General features: G+C 44.3%; 1 protein-coding gene across 5 annotated transcripts in view; it reads left to right on the top strand.

Moving 5' to 3' along the window:
* LOC116946909 (thrombospondin type-1 domain-containing protein 7A-like) overlaps nt 1-19,845 on the top strand; it is a 444,047-nt gene that overhangs the window by 241,024 nt on the left and 183,178 nt on the right. For all 5 annotated transcript variants that reach the window (XM_076070187.1, XM_032962175.2, XM_032962192.2 and 2 more), the window contains 4 exons: nt 3,507-3,794; nt 6,586-6,776; nt 10,307-10,375; nt 11,302-11,460. In XM_076070187.1, the coding sequence (XP_075926302.1) occupies nt 3,507-3,794; nt 6,586-6,776; nt 10,307-10,375; nt 11,302-11,460 (707 nt within the window). The remainder of the gene's footprint in view (nt 1-3,506; nt 3,795-6,585; nt 6,777-10,306; nt 10,376-11,301; nt 11,461-19,845) is intronic.

A 19,845-nucleotide genomic window follows, 5' to 3' on the forward strand; every position in this document is an offset into this window, starting at 1 on the left:
CTTTTACGACCTCCAGCTGCTTATTCTGGGTGTCGGTTCTTGTCGGTTTGAGGGTGTTTATTTATTTATTTATCGATTATTATTAAAAAAATATATCGGCAAATATTAATATTCATTGTGGAAAAAGGCCCATATACAACAGGCAGCACACGCTGATCATGGTGGTTGTGGTCAACCCTTGGGCACTTGGACTGACCAGAATTGAACACAGGATTTGTGACGTCTGGCTAGCATCTTTCTTCTGTCATACTGCGGTTTCTGCGTAGACGTCACCTCTCAGCTTGGTTAGAAGACAATCTTGCACTGATGTTATTTTCAAATCCCTTCATGATGTAAATCACTGAAAGAACATCGGAATTGATGTAAAAAATAATAGAATGTCACTGTAACATCGCTTTTCCATACTCAAGAGATATCCGTAACATTTATTTTGTTCAATTATATCATTTAAGAGGTTTTTTTAAAATGTTACTGCAAAACTCAGACATTTTATTTGGAGAAAAAAAGGCAATACCACCAGGCTTATCTGGCAGTGAGCAGCGTTTAGCATTCCAGCCCCATTGCTGTCTCTCCTGCGCATGCCGTGCATGTACACAAGAAAGAGAAAGGGGACAGCTCTGTTAGATAGTGTGAGCATGACGATGCTTTACAGCACACCATCCCGTGAGCTACACATTTTTTAGACTCCAACCCACTGCCTCCTTCTCCCCTCCCTCCCGTCGCTCAGTTCTCCAACCCCTCCTCTTGCTTCTTCGTAGCTCAAGGCATCCCTCTGCAGCATCCATTCCTCAAATGTATTATCCCCCACCCTTCCCTGCCATCCCCCTCCCTTTCCATATTCTTCCCTCTCTTTCACTCTTTTCTATTCCTCCCTCTATGCCTTCAGTCTGTGTATATGTGTGTGCGCACATTTCTAAAGATCACACCCCGTGAGCTAATTTCTAAAGTTTTTTTCAGAACCTGCCCTTCCCCACGCTGCTTTTTCCTCTCTCTTCATTCTCTTTGGCACCTTTGCTGGCTTCTCCTCTCCCCTCCACCGTTCCATGACCTCAGGCATCTACACACTCCCTGACTCCTCCCCTCACTGCGTTGTCCTATTGTCTGGCCCATCATGTATGGATTTTGTCATCTGTGTTGGCATGTTACGCTGGTGTTATGTTGATGCTGTTAACGTTATGCTTTGTGGATTCCCTGATGCTTCAATTAAACTAAATGAGGAAACCATAACAGGGGCAATGCAATTCTCTTTCCATCTGTATCTTTCTGTGGCTTTGTATCTCCGCATGCCTCTGTGTATGTGTGTGTATATGTATTCAAGTGAGAGAGTATCTGTGTGCGTTTGCATGGTGAGCGGTTGTTAAAACGCTGTGCTATGAACTCAGCGACCTGAGTTCGATTGCCGGCCATGGATAACATCAATGACGAGTAGTTATCATAAATGATACTCGAGGTCAACTCAACTTCACATGAATAGCTGGTGTGTGTAAATATCAGTGTTGAGGAGACAGAGGAGGCCGGGAATGATTCTGGCCATATCACCCCCTCGTGCACCGTGGCACTGGCCCCAACAGTAAATATGGCTACATGGAGGACATTTGTATTTGTGCGCGCGTGTGTGTATGTTGTGTATATGTTTGATGGCTAGGATTTTCGTACATTGAGTAAACCAGACTTTTTGTTAAGTTGTGAGTTTATTGACATTACACATTTACTCCGATTGTTTATTTTTTTAATGCTGAAATATATTGGTTGGAAGCAATGTTGTAATCAAATTCGTATTTCTGTTGACCAGGAACTAGATCATGGTTAATTTGGCTATTAATATCATGACCTTCATTGCATACCAGAAATATTGATAGCATATGGTCCAAATTTGTAACTGAAGTTGCATATTTAATGAACAAAGTACTTTGGTTTTTATAAAATTGTTTAAAATTCAAAACACCCATGGTGGAACATTTCAAAATCCTTGTTGACCTATATTGTCAACCAAATTACATAGGATTCAGTAATTCTGTATATTGAATATATTGTGCACGCTCACAACAAAACATGTTGTCAACAGTTTTATCAATTTCCTACAAGTAAATGAGCTATGTGTATTAATTGAGTCGGAAAATTATGCATTTCATTAACATTAAATGAACATGATGTGTATTTTAACACGCTGCCAAGGTGATTCCACTGACGTTATGTGCCCTCTGTGCCCATGTTTAATCGTCATGCAGTTGTCAGTTATATTTGCTGGTGGAAAAACCTGATATAATGAGTGTGTGGACCTCCTGCAGTTAAACATATTAGCAATACCACCATAACCACCGAGGGTCACTCCCTCATTTGCAGTTAAGGCAGACTGATCCAGCAGTCAGAAAATTAGAAACAAAAGCAATAAAGTGAGCTCACACAGCTTGGATGTAAGCATTAGATCAAAAGTTGTGCCAGGCAACATGCTTGAGTCACTGTGTAGGCAAATTATTACGGGTAATATTTTAGGCTAAGCAAGAGATGCATATAACTGCCCATTATGCAGGTGGACTTTAGGGCCAAACAGTGCGGTGTTAGGAGTAGGTGACGCACTGTGGGCTGTTTCCTCTGGCGCAAAATACGGGGAGTGCAAAACGTATTTCAGAAGTACCCCTCCCTACTACCCTCCTTCCCATGCCCTCCCCGACTGCCCTTCCTCCCTCCCCCCCTCAACATTTTCTTCGAACCAACACAGAACTGGGTCTGCATCTGGAAATTCCATTGAGGGCAACGGTAAACTTTGTGCCAGCCCTGGGGGCAAGTGTTGATGGTGCATTTGTCTTCTGCACCATCACGTGTGAGAGGGACCAACATGGCTATAAGCCGCCATTGTTTAATCCGCAGCTGTGCTTGTTGCGACGATTACCAATTTATGGCTGCTTTTCATTTTGGTTGGCGAGCGTTACTTGACAATCACTCCCTGATGAGCCTTCCTTGTGGAAGTCATCATTTGGCATTCATTTCAGGCTGCATAGACCTTGAGGCATGCTGCTGCAGTGTAATGACTAGCACAACGTATTTGCAATCCAAAGGTCCGTCGATCCAATCTCCTGGCACAGCAGGTGAAGCACTGTGCAAATGTTTTAAATCCCCCCACCTCTCTCTACCCCAGTAGTATAAATGGCTAGACCAGTCAATCCGAAGGTCGCATGTGGTGGTGTAAAGTGTGGATAGGCCAAAACATCCTCTCAAGCGGCTCTCTAGAGTTTTCTCTCGTGGATGCCCTCTCGCCAGCATTGGTGTGATGCAAGCAATTGCAGGGCTTCACATTTAATATAGGCCTTGAGAAGACACTCATAAGGTTTCCAGTTTTTAGCTGAAGACATCTTGGAGGAAACGATCTTGGATTGTTCACTTTTGGGAGGGCCTCAGTGGGTGCCCAGCACCAGAGCAAGACACTGGGGGTCTGTCCCTGGGGAGGCCAAATGGCATGAAATAGTTTGTTGTTCATTGCGTAACAAGGATGCTGTTGCACCCGACAGGCTGTGCAATCGCGAGCTCATGGCGGTGCCCTCCATGGAGGAGGTGTGCATTCTCCCAAGGGACTGCGATGTCGGCGATTGGTCGGCTTGGTCTCCCTGCTCGGTCACCTGCTCAGGGCAGGGCCACAACCAAGGGCACGGGCAGGTCCAGTCCTTTGGACTAGGACTGAGGACACGAATTCGCTCGGTGCAGCATCCAGCTCTGGCCGGGGGCAAGGGCTGCCCATCTCTCCAGGAGACGGAGGCATGTGGGGGCAGCATAAATGGGATTCTGCCCCCATGTCCACGGTACAGAGACGCACACAAGCAAAATGTGGATTAATACGCACACATACAGCAACGAGGAAAAGTGCGTGCACACAATACATGAAAACACACAGCAGCAAACTAAAGAGACATACAGAACAGGCGTCCCTCACGTCACGTGCTCCCCCATAGCGTGAATTTGCAGTTACACAATTTATCTTTTAGGGACATCACGCTTATGCTATGCATTTCACAGTGATGCGCTCAAGAAAAAAACAAAAACATTTTTTAAAACGCGCGTGGGCGACGCCACGTCCAGCACCGATCAGCCCACAACCCTCCACGAGTGAAGAAGCCCACAGAAGCGTTCAAGAAGCCTTGAAGTTACTTCTTATGAACTTGTCTTTGCAAGTAGTAATCTTTTAAATACGTGTATTTGTTGTTAAACTCCTTACTAAGTATTTTTGTAATGTTATTATTGTTATTAAGTATTCCAGTTATACATATTTTGTAAATCCAGGGCTAAAATAATTAAGTGAAATGATACGTAATAATTATTTCATAACGCACCCCCCGTTATAACATGTATATCTATGAAAAAAGGCTTCATTCAGCGTGATTCGACTTAGGCGCTGCTTTTCAGGAACATATGTTGTGCGTCATGCGAGGGACGCCTGTATATGTGAGAACAAACACGTACAAAGACGGTGCCTGAAACAGCATTAACAACTGCCATGTTACAATAAGTTCCAGTTATATCACCACAGCACTTGTGCTGACCATAATGACACACATCTGCAAGTACACACAAGCGATGTAAATAAAACATGGATACACACATATACACCAACATAGGTGTACATAAATACGTACATACCGTACATCATCACACATGACCACACAAATATACACATGTGCATGCATGTTAACACGTACGTACACAAACACAGGTTGCTTTGCATGGCTTTTCATTACAGAACTTTAACCCATTAAAAACATATTCTTTGGTTCTTTCAGTAAAGTCACGTAGATATAAAATAACAAAATTCCATTAAAAACAGTAAACTGCTGTGCCCTTTGAACAAGAAGAATGCAATAGTGAACACAAGCTCTCACATATAATTTATAACACACACTCCTCGTCCCAACTCGTGTCCATACACATAAACTAAAACACAAACAATCACACCCGTGATTCCCCCCTTCAATCTGCAAATATGCATGCTCAAAGACAAAACAACAATAGCACCAAATACAACGGTCTCAATATCTGGAAGTGTTCCATGTGCCCCCGCTATGGAATATAACCATATCCTGCCACTTAAGCATGCTGAGTAATTCAACAACCTACTTCTTGTGCGTGTTGTGTGAGGAAAAAAACATTTCAGTATATTTCACTGGTATTTAAAATATGACATGCACAGATGTGTTCATGTGCTAACCATGGCAGCATGTGCAATTCAGAGGTCACCGGCAATAGATATCCCAGCATGGCAGTTGAATGGACATGTTTCTTAAACCCTCCCCTGCATCAGCAGTATAAATAGATAACACCACAGTCGATTGGCAAGTTGTGTGTAGGGTGGTAAATGGTACACCTCTTCCAATACGACTGCCAAGCGTGGAAGAGTAAGCCAAGTACCATCTAGCAGAACTCTCTAGAACACCCTCGAATAGAGATTCTTCCACTGGCAGTGCCGCAAACAAGTTGTTGGATTACCTTTTATATATTCCATTTGTCAACAATTCCTTATCCTTCCAAATGTATTCTGACCAGTTTTAATTATATTTTACATGATATCTCGGAGATGGCCAGGTAGCTCAGGAACTGAACACGAAGCTATCACCGGTGACGAGCCTGTGATGAATCTACATTTCAACTACTTGTGATTTAACTGGTGTTGTGAGTTGATGCTCTTTGCCCTTTCACTCATTACATCACAAAAAACTCGTCACATTTAATTGTTTTTTATATAATTTGGCTAAATTGCAGCTATCATAATTAACATTTTATTTGATTGACAAGGACTATTATAATCACCTCAGAAGTAGTGTGATTGTCTGACCACAGCGTGATGCACTGCTAGCTGGGAGATTTCTGAATTGAATTCGATGTTTTTCATGATATGACGCCAATAGTGCAATTAGATTTTAATAGGAGAAAACAGCTAAACATTCAGCCTTAAAGACTTCAATATGAATACGGTATAAATATTCAAGTAATGGAATACATAATGTCACTAATTCGAAGAACATATGTCATTGGGAAAATTTAGCCAATGGTGATGGTCATCAAGTAATACACTTTTCACCACCTCCTGTGCACTTCCATCGTATAATTTTTTCAGAAGTCAGCTCTTTTTTGCATTTACAGTATTTTAGCCCGAGGCCTTTGAAAAGACTTGTATGCAGAATAAAAATGTACATGCATGAGAAAAACTTACTTAATTTGATATGACTGGACAAAATAGTACAGCACGTATCATTTCCTCACTTAGAATTTTTACATTTGAATCTCATTTCTGTCGTAATTTTCGTCGTCAAAACGTACCCTTTGCCTCTTGAAAATTTAGCTGGATTTTATCACTTTCATTGTAGTATAGTTCTCGGCAGCTGTCATTTTTAAAAACACTTAACGAACAAAATTGGCCAATCATCCAATTACAGGACCCATTTATTTATCATGGTGCAATTGGCCGGGCACAAACGATGTTATGACATCATTGTCACTTAGTCTGGCGAATGGTAATTGTTGTTGATGTTCATGTGTGTGTACCCGTGTGCTTATATGTTCGTGCATGCTTGCACGTGTGCACCCGCGCATTCTCTCCAGATACCGCTGGAGGGGTGGAGCTTGGGCTGCGTGCACCGTGGGTCCCTTGCTGGACCAGCACGAACGCTGCTGGGGAAACCAGACGGCGTGGTGCGGTGGAGGGGTGCAGGTGCGCGACATCTACTGCTCTCTGGACGACGACAATGTGTTCTCATACTTGAAGGGACTACGGGACGCACCCTCCAGGACTGGTGCGCAATCTCACCCATTCAAACACCCCGCTGGTCTGTCCGTCCACTGCTTTGCTCGTAACAACAAACGTTAGTATCACCATCAGCAACATCATCATCAGCAGGCGTATCCTCATCCATATTGTCGGACCTTTTGCTGCAGGGCCTGAATGTAGTTTGCATGGCCACTGATATTGTGCAATATTTAAAATGCAGGACAAGGTTCCTTGCCGAAGGTCATAATTCTAATAAGAATCATGAAGTTAATTCACGAAAATATTTGTTTTAAATATAACGTACAAATGTAGCAAGTGGTGTGATCATTATCAAAATCACCACAGCAGCTTAAATAATTGATAGCTCAGTTACCAGATTGCATGGAATCATTTGAGTTCTGCAGCAGCCCAGTAATTTATTGGGATAATTCCCTATATGTACCAAATGCTGCAATACCAGTAATAGAGACGTTGTGATGTCACCTGTGTCAGTCAGTGTTGTATCACTATGCCAAAAACATTTTCTGCAACGGATTAGAAAACATTAACAAATCATTCTACATGACTGCCGGTAGCAGGTCCTGTGTAGAAAACCAATAATATACAAATTAACGAGCTCTCACCCAGCAACAGTAGCAATATACACGCATGCCTTACCATGCTAATGCCATGGTCTGTATGTTTAAAATGTCATGTTCCCACACACCTTGATTTTCATCATTCCAAGATTGTCTCTTTGTCTTGTTTTATACCTTCCTTCACTGTAGGTTTTCCCATCAGTTATTCTTCATCCACGCAACCACATCTATTTATTAATGATAGTAGCGAGTGTGATGCCTTGGATTCTCGTTTTTTCAATCCAGCTGTCCGTTCTTTGTCTGATAGCCATGCCTATTTCCACATTATTATACTTAATGTGTGTTAATATCTTCCAAAAAGCACTATGCTGGGCTGACTTTTTTTACTTATTGCAAGGTGCTGATGTGTAAACACGGCATAAGTTTAACAGTGGGCAGGTTCTTTGAGACATGTTAAATATTCATCCGTGTGGCATGCTTGTACGATGTTGGGTTTTACCACCTGACTGCATTCACAGTGGGACCGCTTTGTTAACGGGGTACCTGTAGTTCATTGATGATGGTGCACGCAGCACAGGTTTTTTTGAAAGAAGTGAGGAAAAAATGATTGCAAGCATTTTAAATACAGTTTTACTCGTGATTGTTGTTGTTGTTGTTATTGTTAATAGATAGCCTTAGTTCACGTTTATAGGAGCTCGATTTCGAGAGTAACTGCCACATTAATGTGGTAATTTGGAACATGGCCAAATTAGAAGAGAAGGCAACAATGCTGAGGGATGTAACTTTGGCCTTTTTCTTGACAACTGACATCAGCTGCCCTACTGATGCATGACCATGACCAAATATTAAGTTAATTAACAGCTCACACATTAATATTTAATTATAACAAACTTTTGTTACAAGTGGGACAACTTTTAGTGTTATTTTGTTTCCAGTTTGGACAGTTCACAGTGCAAAAAACATCTTCATCTTTTAAATTGCTGTGATTAATTACACTAATTAATTGGCACAAAATAAAATTTCATGTGTTCACAGTTCCATCATGTTGATAAGAGGCCATGGTGTGGCTGTAATGTTTAGGTCCCCTGCGGGCTGTTCGTTAATGAGCCTGATTGCTGCCGCCATCCACCACCTTCTCCCCACCCCCAACCCTTCTCCCCCACACCCCCATCTGACCCTTCTCCCACTCCATTGTATGTGTATAGTGCACGTATACAAAGACAAACATCCCCCCTATAGCCTGACCAAACTCTTTCTCCCCAGTGGCGATGTTTACGACACACCGCACCAGATGCTCATTTGAGACTGAGTCGACCTCGGGGAGGCCCGAGACCGGTTTAGAGCATCGTCACTGGTTTTGGCCGTGAGAGGGAACCGAACTCGGGTCAAAGGGTTCATAGCGCAGCACGCTAACCGCTACACTACCAGTCCCTACTATGCATGCATACACACACATACGTACACAGATATGGGGAGCAGCGGCATAGTGTTTAGTGTGCACGATATGAGCCCAACGAATTGAATAGATTGTTGGCTAACATCACTGGAAAGCGCCATCAGAACATCTTCGATGTCCACTAATTTGAATTATTTTTTAAAATGTACAGCTTTTTGCCAGTCCACTGCTGAGCGAAGGCCTCTGCACACCGCATCAGTCATAGAGGTCTGTTTGACAACATTATATAGACTCGCTCATAATTGAGTACCTGGTCTAGTGTGCAACATCAGCACTGAAGAGACAAAGGCATCCTGTTGTGGTGCTCGTTACCAGCACTTGCCTCAACAGTCTGTATGGCTACACTGGGGATCTTTGTTTTTTATACGTGGTGTTCTGAATTTGTTGTCAGTGCACTATATCAAAACACGGAGGACGCCAGGTTCACTTAATGCCATGAACATAATTTTAAACTTTGATGTGAAATTTACTCGAAACCAATTTAATTCCCTTAATATTGGTACAGCATGCTCGTCTTTATTCTCTCACTCCTGTACAGGTAATGGCCGGTTCACAGTGTCAACTAAAAGAGGCATCAGAAGTGAATTGTAGCTGCTGTTGTTTGTGTGCATATACAGTATATGTGCATGTGTGGTGTGTGGGGAATGCTGGTGTAGTGCTTAGCGTGTTGCGCTATGAACCCGGCCACCCGAGTTCGATTCCCGCTCACAGCCAACACCAATTACTATTATCTGGGCCTCCCGTAGGTAGACTCAGACTCAAAAGAGTACGTGGTGCAGTGTGTAAACATTACCACTAGGGAGACAAAAGTGGCCGGGCATGGTGCTGGCCACCCACCCCCTCGTGTGCCATTCCCGCTGTCATAGGTGCTCGTCGCTAACAGCACTTGCCCCAACAGTCTGTCAACGCTATACAGGAGATCTTTGTATTCGTTTGTGCATGTGCATGTGTATTTGCATGTGAATATACACACACAGGGATAGTGTAGCGGTTAGCGCGCAGCGCCACAAACCCGGTGACCCGAGTTCGATTCCTGCTCACAGCCAACACCAGTGACGATAATTTGAACCGGTCCTGGGCCTTCCCTAGGTCGACTCAGCCTCAAATGAGTACCTGGTGCAGTGTGTAAACATTTCCACTGGGGAGACAACAGCTGGGGAGACAACAGCGGCCGGGTGTGGTGTTGGCCACCCACCCCCTCATTTTCCGTGCCATCCTTCATAGTTGCTCGTTAACAGCACTTGCTCCAACTGTCTGTGAAGGCTACAGGGGGATCTTTGTCTTGCATGTGTGTTACAATTATCTGACAAGTTCTGCCATAGGTCGCCTCAGCCTCAAATGATTGCCTGATATGGTTTGTAAACATTGCCACGAGGGAGACAAAGGTGGCCGGGCATGGTGCTGGCCACCCTCCCCCCCCCGCCTTCATAAGTGCTCGCGAAGAGCATGTGCTCCAACAGTCTGTTGAAGGCTATATGGCAGATTTTTTTTGTGTATGCTTGTCTGTGCACTTTTGGGCAGGCCAGCGAGCTGGAGAGGGAGGGATGCCCACCACACAGCCACTGCTGTCACTGCCCCTGGAACCAGCAGGTATGATTAAGGAAAGTGACCAAGGTTGGGTGTAGTTTGGGCTGGAGGAACTTCCAAGGTGAATTTGGGAGTTATTCATAATCTCCACCATTCTCTGTATATCTACCTCTCATCTAATCAGAGGGAGCTTCAATCTTCCTCTTCACTACCTTTACCATACTGCACTGTCTATGTGTAATACATTTTGTCCTTGGGGGCATTTTTTTATTCATTGAGGGTGGATGTGGAAAAAGTAATTGTAGTGGCACACACCGTGAAGTGACATGTTAAGGGAAAAAAATTTCATCTCAACTCACGAAACTGCCGCTGAATCATTGCGTCCCCATACTCTGCGTCATTTGAAATAAATGAATGTTTGTAAAGGTGCCAATCAATGGGGTGTGACGGCACGGAGCTGTGAGGAATGCAAGGTTGTGCGTGCACGCGTGGGTCTCCAGGCATGGGTGCCGTAGTCGACAAAGCCGCAGTCAGAGAATGCGTTGAATACACAGCCATTCTCTGCACACCCATGTCGTAATAATAATGTTGTGCACAGGCGCTTTCATGGCACAGCAATGAGCATCGTGTGCAGATCGTAATCGATGTAAATTTGGATTGTATGGGGCGGGCGGACTTGGAAGACAGCTGGGAGGTGAGATAGGAGTTGGAATAATTCCCAAATGTGGCACAATGAGCAGCAACCTTACCCAATCAGAATTGTGAAAAAAAATTCAAGCTTTAATGTTCAAACGAATTATGTACTTATAAGGTATGGTAATTGTTACATCCAGGGTAATGTAGGCCACTGTCTAGTTTTTTAGTTTTAGTTTTGTGTCCACTGCATATTTTCTCCCTACCATCTATCCCTACTTTACCTTGCAATGGTTGTCTCCACCCCCACCCCCTACAAAACTCCTCCCTTCCTCTACAACACCCCCATGGGCCAGCCCCCAGGCCAGTAGAGACTGGGTTGTGTCCTGAGCTGGTTCCACTGGAGTCGACGCGACCATGCGAGCAGCCCTGTCCGCACGAGTGTGTCCTGTCTGCCTGGTCCGCGTGGGGACCCTGTGTGCCCGAGACTTGCACGCCGCCCACAGCCACCACAGGTACATGGTGACGTATGCACAATGGTGGGGGTGGGAGGGGCGCCCATGCGTGGGGTATTGGTAATGTCCTATTGTGCACATTTGACGACTCGCATACGACAAGCGATGCCACAGTGGCGGCGCTGGCAGTGCTCTCGTCAACACCACGGACACACTTCTTGCAATCGTTCTTTAAGTGAATGCTCAATGGCCATGCGATAAGGATAGGGGTTGAGGGCAGCAGTGCATAGGTAAGAGGACTGACGTTGGAAGCAGTCACTCTGGGGACCAAGAACCCTGAAAAATCTCTTCGTTGATCGTCGATCAAACCTCTCAGACAAAAGGTAATGCATTTTAGATTACGCGTCCTCAAACCCATCAGACAAACAAACGTGGCTCGCCGCGCACCATTCGGCAACACATCACCTCCTATTATGCCGCGTCAGAGTGATGCACCACCACACTGATTGACGGGGGCAGGTGGCCTCCCGAGCATTGCCACTGTTATCCAGAGCAGATTGCGGTGGGGAATTGGGTGCACCGTTATACACGTCCGTGCCGAGCACAAGAAGGGCCTCGTGGAAGTGGTGGCGGGCGGTGGTGGTGGTAGCGTGTGGTTGGAAGGATAGGGATGAGACGGGCTGTTCCTTCACCCATACATTATTCATCTGATGAGCATGCATGCGTTAACAAGTTTCAGGCTTGTCTCTGTAACTAATGACTGGACACAGAAATTGTATTTGTCAATTACTTTTATAAACAACCTGTTTGTACATTGGGATATGTATGTATTAGCTTTCACCTGTTTGAGTTGTATGAACTAGTTAATTTCAGACATGTATGGTTAATACATGTTCCAACATAACCTCCTGTTTAAAGGAAACACGTGTTCATATAACTAAGCGACATGTCTCAGACCGTGTCCGTGAACACAAGGCGGATCTGAAACATGGTAGGACCAACACCTCTGCCGTGGCTGATCATTGTTTTAACGCTGTGGGCACACCTGAAATTGATTTCGCCAAGACGAAGGTACTATGAAAACCCACTGGCTATCATCAAAGATTTGTTCATGAAGCCATCTAGATATATAAACACAGACACAATTTCAACCGAGAAGATGGGTACAAACTAAGCAATCATTGGAAGGACGTTATTAACCAGGTAAAGTCATAACTGGCTGCAGTGCTTCCATCCTACAGTTATTTCCGACTCTCTGGGTTACATTACCTTGTTAAATGTCTTTACGGAAAGAATTATGTGTTTCCGGAACGAATTATGCGAGCATAATGCAGATGGCTACCTCTTCAAACTGATTAGACCTCAGGAGCAATCTTGATTATGTGGGTCCTCTGCTGTTTGTTCAGCATCGATGCTAACCAAGAGCTTCGCCCACCACCTTTCAACACCATTCAATCCTCCTGTAGAGTATCTGTATGCCCTGACTCTTGGGAACATATAGGGTCAACGATGTCAGATATGCTAGTCCACTAACCATTTTCATACCCCTGCCCTAACACTAACCCTTAATCTATAGCCATTGATCCTGCAGCCTCAGCTTATCATGAACCAATTATGGGAAGAGCCTCATTTTGATGTGGTCAATCTGACTGCAATAGGGTGGAAATGTCATCTGTGGTCTTTTTGCCTCTGAAATGGGTTTATGGCCTCTGGGTGTATGTGTTGTGCCCGTGTACCCATGCATGTGCTCGCATGGCCATGTGGGCATGGAGCGTGCAGACAAGTTTATATAAATACAGTCCTTTTTTCAGGGTAAAGGCACGCTTCTAGCTGTAATGTGTATTGCTTTTCTTACTTTTTTTGTCACAAAACTTGTACAATTAGTCCAATACTATACACGATTGCTGACACAAAAACAATTACATATGTAAACAAAACACATTTTACAAAACTCTATCGCAACGGCACAAATGCGGTTTGTCTCTTTTACCCAAGCGCTTCACCAGGTGCCACCTCCCAAAAACTTTGCAGGTACCTCCCCCTCTGGCTGCCTGCATAAAGCTTGCAACCGTGTGTACAGAATTGGCACGCTGAGCTCGGCATTCATCACAGGTTTCAAATTTACACCAGGCTCCGTGGCGCTGGAGAGCGACGACTTCATGGCCACTCACTTGGCATGCGGTGCTGGTCCTCGGCGAATATTACTCACATCTGCAAGCAACTCCTTTCTCTTCTGTCAGATTAATTGTTACTTTTTGAAAATTGCTTCGATGGCTATTACATTATCTCCCCGGAAATTACTCCCTTATCCCTTAACGTTGGTGACGCCTTCGACAAGAACACCACATTTAGCATCTAATGAGTGGTGCTCAATCCTGTCTGCGCATTCCACATTATTGTGACGCTGCTCGGCCATCTGGGGATGGAGTATGGAGCTATTTTTCCACCGTCGACTTTGCAAAATGACTCAATGCTGTGTTAAGCAGAGATGTGCTGAGGCTTTGTGGAGGGCAGCAGGATGCCCATCCTTGTGCACCGCACTGTGGGTGTTATGCTGCAGCATGCCAGAGAGCACTTTGACGTGGAAACACTGACCTCGCTGTCCGCTCTTTATTACAAACTGTAGACATTCTCATACAGCCGCCAATACATTAATCTAGCAGAGACAAAGCTATACTTTAAGCCTGCTGTAACTTAACCTTAAAGGTCACACTATATTACAGTGTGTGATGTAAATATAAATTGCCTTAAAAATGTTCTGCATGTAAGTAGATAATATCATCAGGGAATTTGATTGTTGGGCTGCAGGGTTGCCCAGACAATAGTATTTTGAACATTCACTCTTGCCAAAAGCCACCACTACTCAACATTGGTGGCTTGTGGCTCCAGTTTGAGGAGACAACAAATTCCACCTTAGATTTTCAGTCTTAGATAAATGTGTACAGATGGTTTAATTGAGTATTTAAAATGCACCGCTAAAGAATTAATCAGGGTTTTTCTTTCCTGAAAAATAACACTGAATTTCATGTGGGTGCCCCAGAGAATGGGTCAGGTGACAAACCAGCACTGGTGCATTACCCGCAAGGCAGTTATCACATTAGACCATCACATCTCATTAGAAACTAGGAAGATTGCAGTGAATTGTGTTGACTTCTCAAACAGGAGCCATGATGTACCACTGCTGTTACATGTGTAGGGGTGTTGTGGGAGGGAAACACACAGTTACATAGCGGTGGCCACAAACACGTCCGTTACAGCCACCACCCTAGGGGGCTGCGGGGGGATGTTTCGATCCCTCACAGCCCCGCCCCTCGGTGGCAAATTGGTATAAAAGGCGAGGAGCCAGAGCGCTCGAAGCAGTGTGTTGGGGAAGCCAAGAGCGAAGAACCAGTGAAGACTGAAGACCGGCTAGATAGACCCTGGGACTACCTTGACCCGCTGTCCTTCTTAAGGGCCGGGCAGGGCAAGGCAGTAGTGCGGCCCCAGAGCCTCAGAGCCGAAGTCCTTTTAAGGGCCGGTCTGTCTGGATGGGTGCCGTGACCTGTGCCATGACCAGGGCCAGGTCAGATAGCCTCCTCTAGCGCCTGTAGCGGAGGACCTGGGAGTATAATAGTTAGGCTGTTAGCCTAGAGGATGTCCCAGTGTGAATACGAGTGAAGGGGCCGTTACCCCTTCTCAGTGTAACCCTGCCAAGTTGAAATAAATAGTGCTGCCTCTACTACACTGTCTCTGTCCTCTGTGAACCCACTACACATGTGTAATGGGTTCAACTGAGGCGCAGACGTAGACTTTAGAGGCAACACATTTATTCAGTTCCAACACACGGGGTAACTTCCCCTTAACAGAATAAGAACCTAAGGTGGTGACCACCCGGCTAACCACACTAGTCACTACATAACTGTTACTGCAGACCGGGACCAATGACTTCGACCTGGGTCCACGTGTTGGAGACTCGTTGAACGGAGATCGTAGACGAGGGGCTTCTTCCAGGATGAACAATAACAACAATCCTGGTCCCTCTCGGGACCCGGCTTATATTCTCTGTGGCGTGGCCGGCTCTGCCCTTGGCCACGTCCACCTTCTAGAATCCTTGGGAAGGATCTGGGTCCCAATCACGTGACCCCCCTAGCCCCCTCTTGGGGCCCCTCTGTCAACTTAACCGGTCACGTGTCCTCCCGGGTCAACCAGAGTGCCATGGCCTCACACAACCCTATCCTTCGGTCGGCACCCACACACCCTGTCCTGTGGGGTCGGCACTGCACTTAAAGTGTGGTGCCATCCAGCGCTATTATTCAGCACACCGTGCCTTTCTAGGGCCGTTACTACACCCACAACATTGTGGTATCCGGCGATGTCACTACACCGCTCGCCGTGCCCCTCTAGGGCTGGTACTGCACCCACAGCATGGTGACATCCAGCGATGTCACGACACGTATTTGTTTTTACTGAATATAATCAAGAGAGTTTAAAGTGTTATCCTCCAGTTAGTGTAAGAGGGTGCGTGTTGTCCTGTCACGTCTTTGCTCATTTTGAGAAGGGAAAAGTTTATCCCTGCAGGCAGTGTTCACATCAATGCGCGGCAGTGTGCTATCTGCTTGCATTGGGCCCGCAGGTCATATGGATTATAAAAGGTGGAGTATATTCCATACTTGTTACCCTCCTCTTCCCTCGCAAGTGAAATGCAAATCTACTTTCAGCAGCATTTACATTTTACAGCTGGGAAAATATAGTCGAAATGTATCCAAAATGTATAAAATAAATATTGAGTGAAAGTCAGGTACAAGTTTGCTAAGTAAAATAAATACATTTTAAAGGGGCACAATTGGAAAACACAGCAGAAAATGTATACCATGGGCTATTATTTAAGGATTTTTTTGCCATTACAAATACGTTTTAATCACTGCTTACTGCCTGGTATATCATATGGTTCAGAAATATAAACAATAACAGAGGAAATGGAGCAAATGCTGAGCCGAAAGTTTGCAAAGAAAAATACATGCTTTCAACTACACTGAATAACAGAGGGAGGAATGCATGGATCAGAACCCAAACACATATAACGGATAACATATTGACTATTGAGAAAGTGGGCTGAGCAGGACATATACAGTACCCAGAGAAGATGATGACTAATGAACAAGACTGGTCATGGAATGGCAGCCAAAGAGGAAAACACACCCACGCCAAGAGAATGACCACCACAGAGATGGAGCAATGAGATCATATCATGTGCAGGAGTGAGATAGATTGTAGATCTTCATTCAGCATTGGATAGACTATGATTGATGATGAAACAGGCAAAGGTAGATTATTATTTTTACGTGTCATGATATGAATGAGATCATATCATGTGCAGGAGTGAGATAGATTGTAGATCTTCATTCAGCATTGGATAGACTATGATTGATGATGAAACAGGCAAAGGTAGATTATTATTTTTACGTGTCATTTGCCAAAATACATGTTAATTGGATAACTGACCACAAACAAGGATTACGTGAATTGTTGAATGACCAGGTTGCCAGTGGAAGCCCAAAGGCCATTGTTCAAGAGTCAGTGGTGCATTGCCTTAGGTGTCACACTGTTGAGCAGGATTTGTACCGTGTGTATTTATTTACTTTACTCCTGCAAATACATTAGTTAACAACTGAAGGACACTTTTAATAGGACGTGTTGACTCATATTCAACTTTGCATCTGTTGTCATTCAGGGGCAGGCTTTATTTCCTCGCCTGGAGCTTGTTTGATGCTGTGTGACTGGTCATATATTGGCTGTCACTCTTCCCCCACATTTCCTTCACGAATTTAATTCAGTCATTGAGGTGAACACTAAAAGGCACAGGCAACATGTGTAGTGGCTGTATACTGGGGCAACAGCAGGATAGGTGGGATGAGTCGGGCCGTTGGGCCACAAGGGACCCCAGACCCCAAGAGGGGGGCTGGGGGGGATGCCGTTACATTCCAGGGCCCCCGAGAGAGTTCGAGAAGGTGTAGCTAGGGGCGGAGAGACTCTGGAATGGGTATAAAAGCCGGACCTCTGAACGGGTCTGGCAGTCATCGTCCACCAGAAGACCTGAAGATATGGAGATCTGAAGAACCACTCTGAAGACCTGAAGCGAAGAGCCCAAAGGGCAGAACCTGAACTCCTGGCTAGGGTCGGGTTCAGAGCTCACCAGTCTAGGGTAGAGCTATAACCAGAGTGAGGGCACATTAGTCTGGAAGGGCTACCTCCTTAGAATATATGGTATAAGGGTTCATTACCCCTTTGTGTTATGTACCCTTAGTTATAATAAACGTGTTGCCTCCAGCAAGTCTCGCTCTCCCTGTTTACCCACTACATATGCATGTCAGCCAGACAATAGAATTTGGCCTGCATGTTCCATATACCGTGTACTGCATGCAGAAGTGCATTCTATTGTGTAGTATATATGCTGATACTGATCTACACACACAACAAAGTAACATTTGCTCCATTATCAACATTTTTGGTTATGTTGGTGGCCCTGTGCCAATCGTGAACATTCTACATCATGACAGAGGTCAGTTTTGCCCATACAATGACCACCACAAAGTAATACATTACTCCATATATGCAATACATGCACTGTAACACTTATGTATTATGAATCAACTTGTTTCCCTCTTCACTAGAAGTTACGTTTGATGGTGACAACGCATGGCAATGTGGGCACAGGACATGTGATTGTGGCAGGGACGTAATTAATGTTTGTGATACAACTAACCTTGGCTCTAAAAGGAAAACAAACAGTGCCTACCACTTAGTTCCAACGCTAAATGTTCTCAGGGAACATTTAACAATTTGTGAATTGCGCTCTTTGTCTTGACATCTGAATTTTAATTTATCTTGCCCTGCACTCCATGTGCTGCTTTGCTGAAGTTATTGAAGGTGGTGTGTGTGTACGTATGTATGAAATACTTTCGGTTTTGTTCCTCTCATGAACGAAGGTACAAATGTATGAAAGGAAACATTGGGCTTCAAAGTTATCAAATGTGCTTCCTGAGAAGAGTGACAGCTATATATTGTATTGACCTTTCAGAGTTTGACTTTCAATCCCATCATGTAGCAGTTGGTAATATCATCCTTTGAAAGATTATTGTAGATGTATGTATGTGGAGAGTGGTGCTATCGTGGTTAATGTCATTTATAAAGATTGGCAGCCATTATTAATCCACTGCTGGTTGAAGGCCTCTCTAAGCTGTTGCCATCTCATGATGTTCCTTGTTAAAATGCTGGTGGTAAAAGTTTGTTTCCTGATCATGACTTCATAACAATTATAATAGCAATGGCAATTTCCACCTGATTATGAATTGGGACTCTTCATTAATCAACTCAGGCTGTGTAAAATGGGTAACTTATCTTGGTGTGGCAAAAGTCAATACTGGAGCTACAAAAGCGATCAGGTGTACTTGGTGTCAACCACACCATTGCCTTGTATTTCATGTCAGCTTTAATCGGTGCTTACTCACAGCACCTGCCTATTGAGGCCAAATCTGGGTTCTTTATCTGCCTCAAAATAATTATGTTTTTCTTTTGCCATAGAGTTATCCAAAGATAATGTGTAAAATATATGGTATTTTAGTAGTATATCACCCATTGTGTCATTTATCATTTGTGGGAAATCAAATATACTGCATGAATAATGCACGCATGTACACATGCATATGTTGATTTAGTGCCAAAAAATGTAATATTTGCTAATTCAGTTAGAATACACAGCAAGGCCAAGCCCCATGTAACACAGATTCTTCCACTGTCAATGTGTGTGTTTATGGATTGGTGGGTTTATTAAGTTGCAACAAACTATAACTCTGGGAAGCAGCATGCTGCATGACGTCAAAGGCAATGATACAACGCATACACATGTAAGCGCAGCTTACAGGCCATTTAATGTGTTTTATAGGGGAAATTATATTCCACGGTATCATAATTTCCCCCCAGCAGTACACAACTGCTCACAAAGATTTTAGTATATGGTATGCTCTAAATGCACTGCAGTCTGGCTCCGCATTGCTACAATGGGTATCTTTCTTCTGAAAATCTTACTTTGAAGTTTCTCTAACATCCCTGAAAGTGAATTCTCAACTTCATTTTACATTTAAAATCCAGTACGATTAATTAGAAAAGCAGGAAGCTTATCTCACAATTCAATGAATTGTCAGAATTAATTGTGAGTTTTTGTGTGCGTGTGTTATTGTGTTAATGCATATGTTTGTGTATGTACGCATTTGTGTTCCTGTGCGTACATTCATGTGTGTCTGTGTGTGCGGCGGAGAGCGGTAGTGTCGTGTTTAGTGCGCTGCGCTACGAACCTGGCGACCTGGGTTCGATTCCCGCTCACAGCCAACACCAGTGAGGCCTTTATACAGCAGCGGATTCGCAAAAGGCTGTAAAAAAATTAGTGGACTTTGAAGATGTTCTGATAGC

This window comes from Petromyzon marinus, chromosome 2 (genome assembly GCF_048934315.1).
Source record: "Petromyzon marinus isolate PM22_M1 ecotype Great Lakes invasive population chromosome 2, UKy_Petmar_22M1.pri1.0, whole genome shotgun sequence".
NCBI classification, from domain to species: Eukaryota; Metazoa; Chordata; class Hyperoartia; order Petromyzontiformes; family Petromyzontidae; genus Petromyzon; species Petromyzon marinus.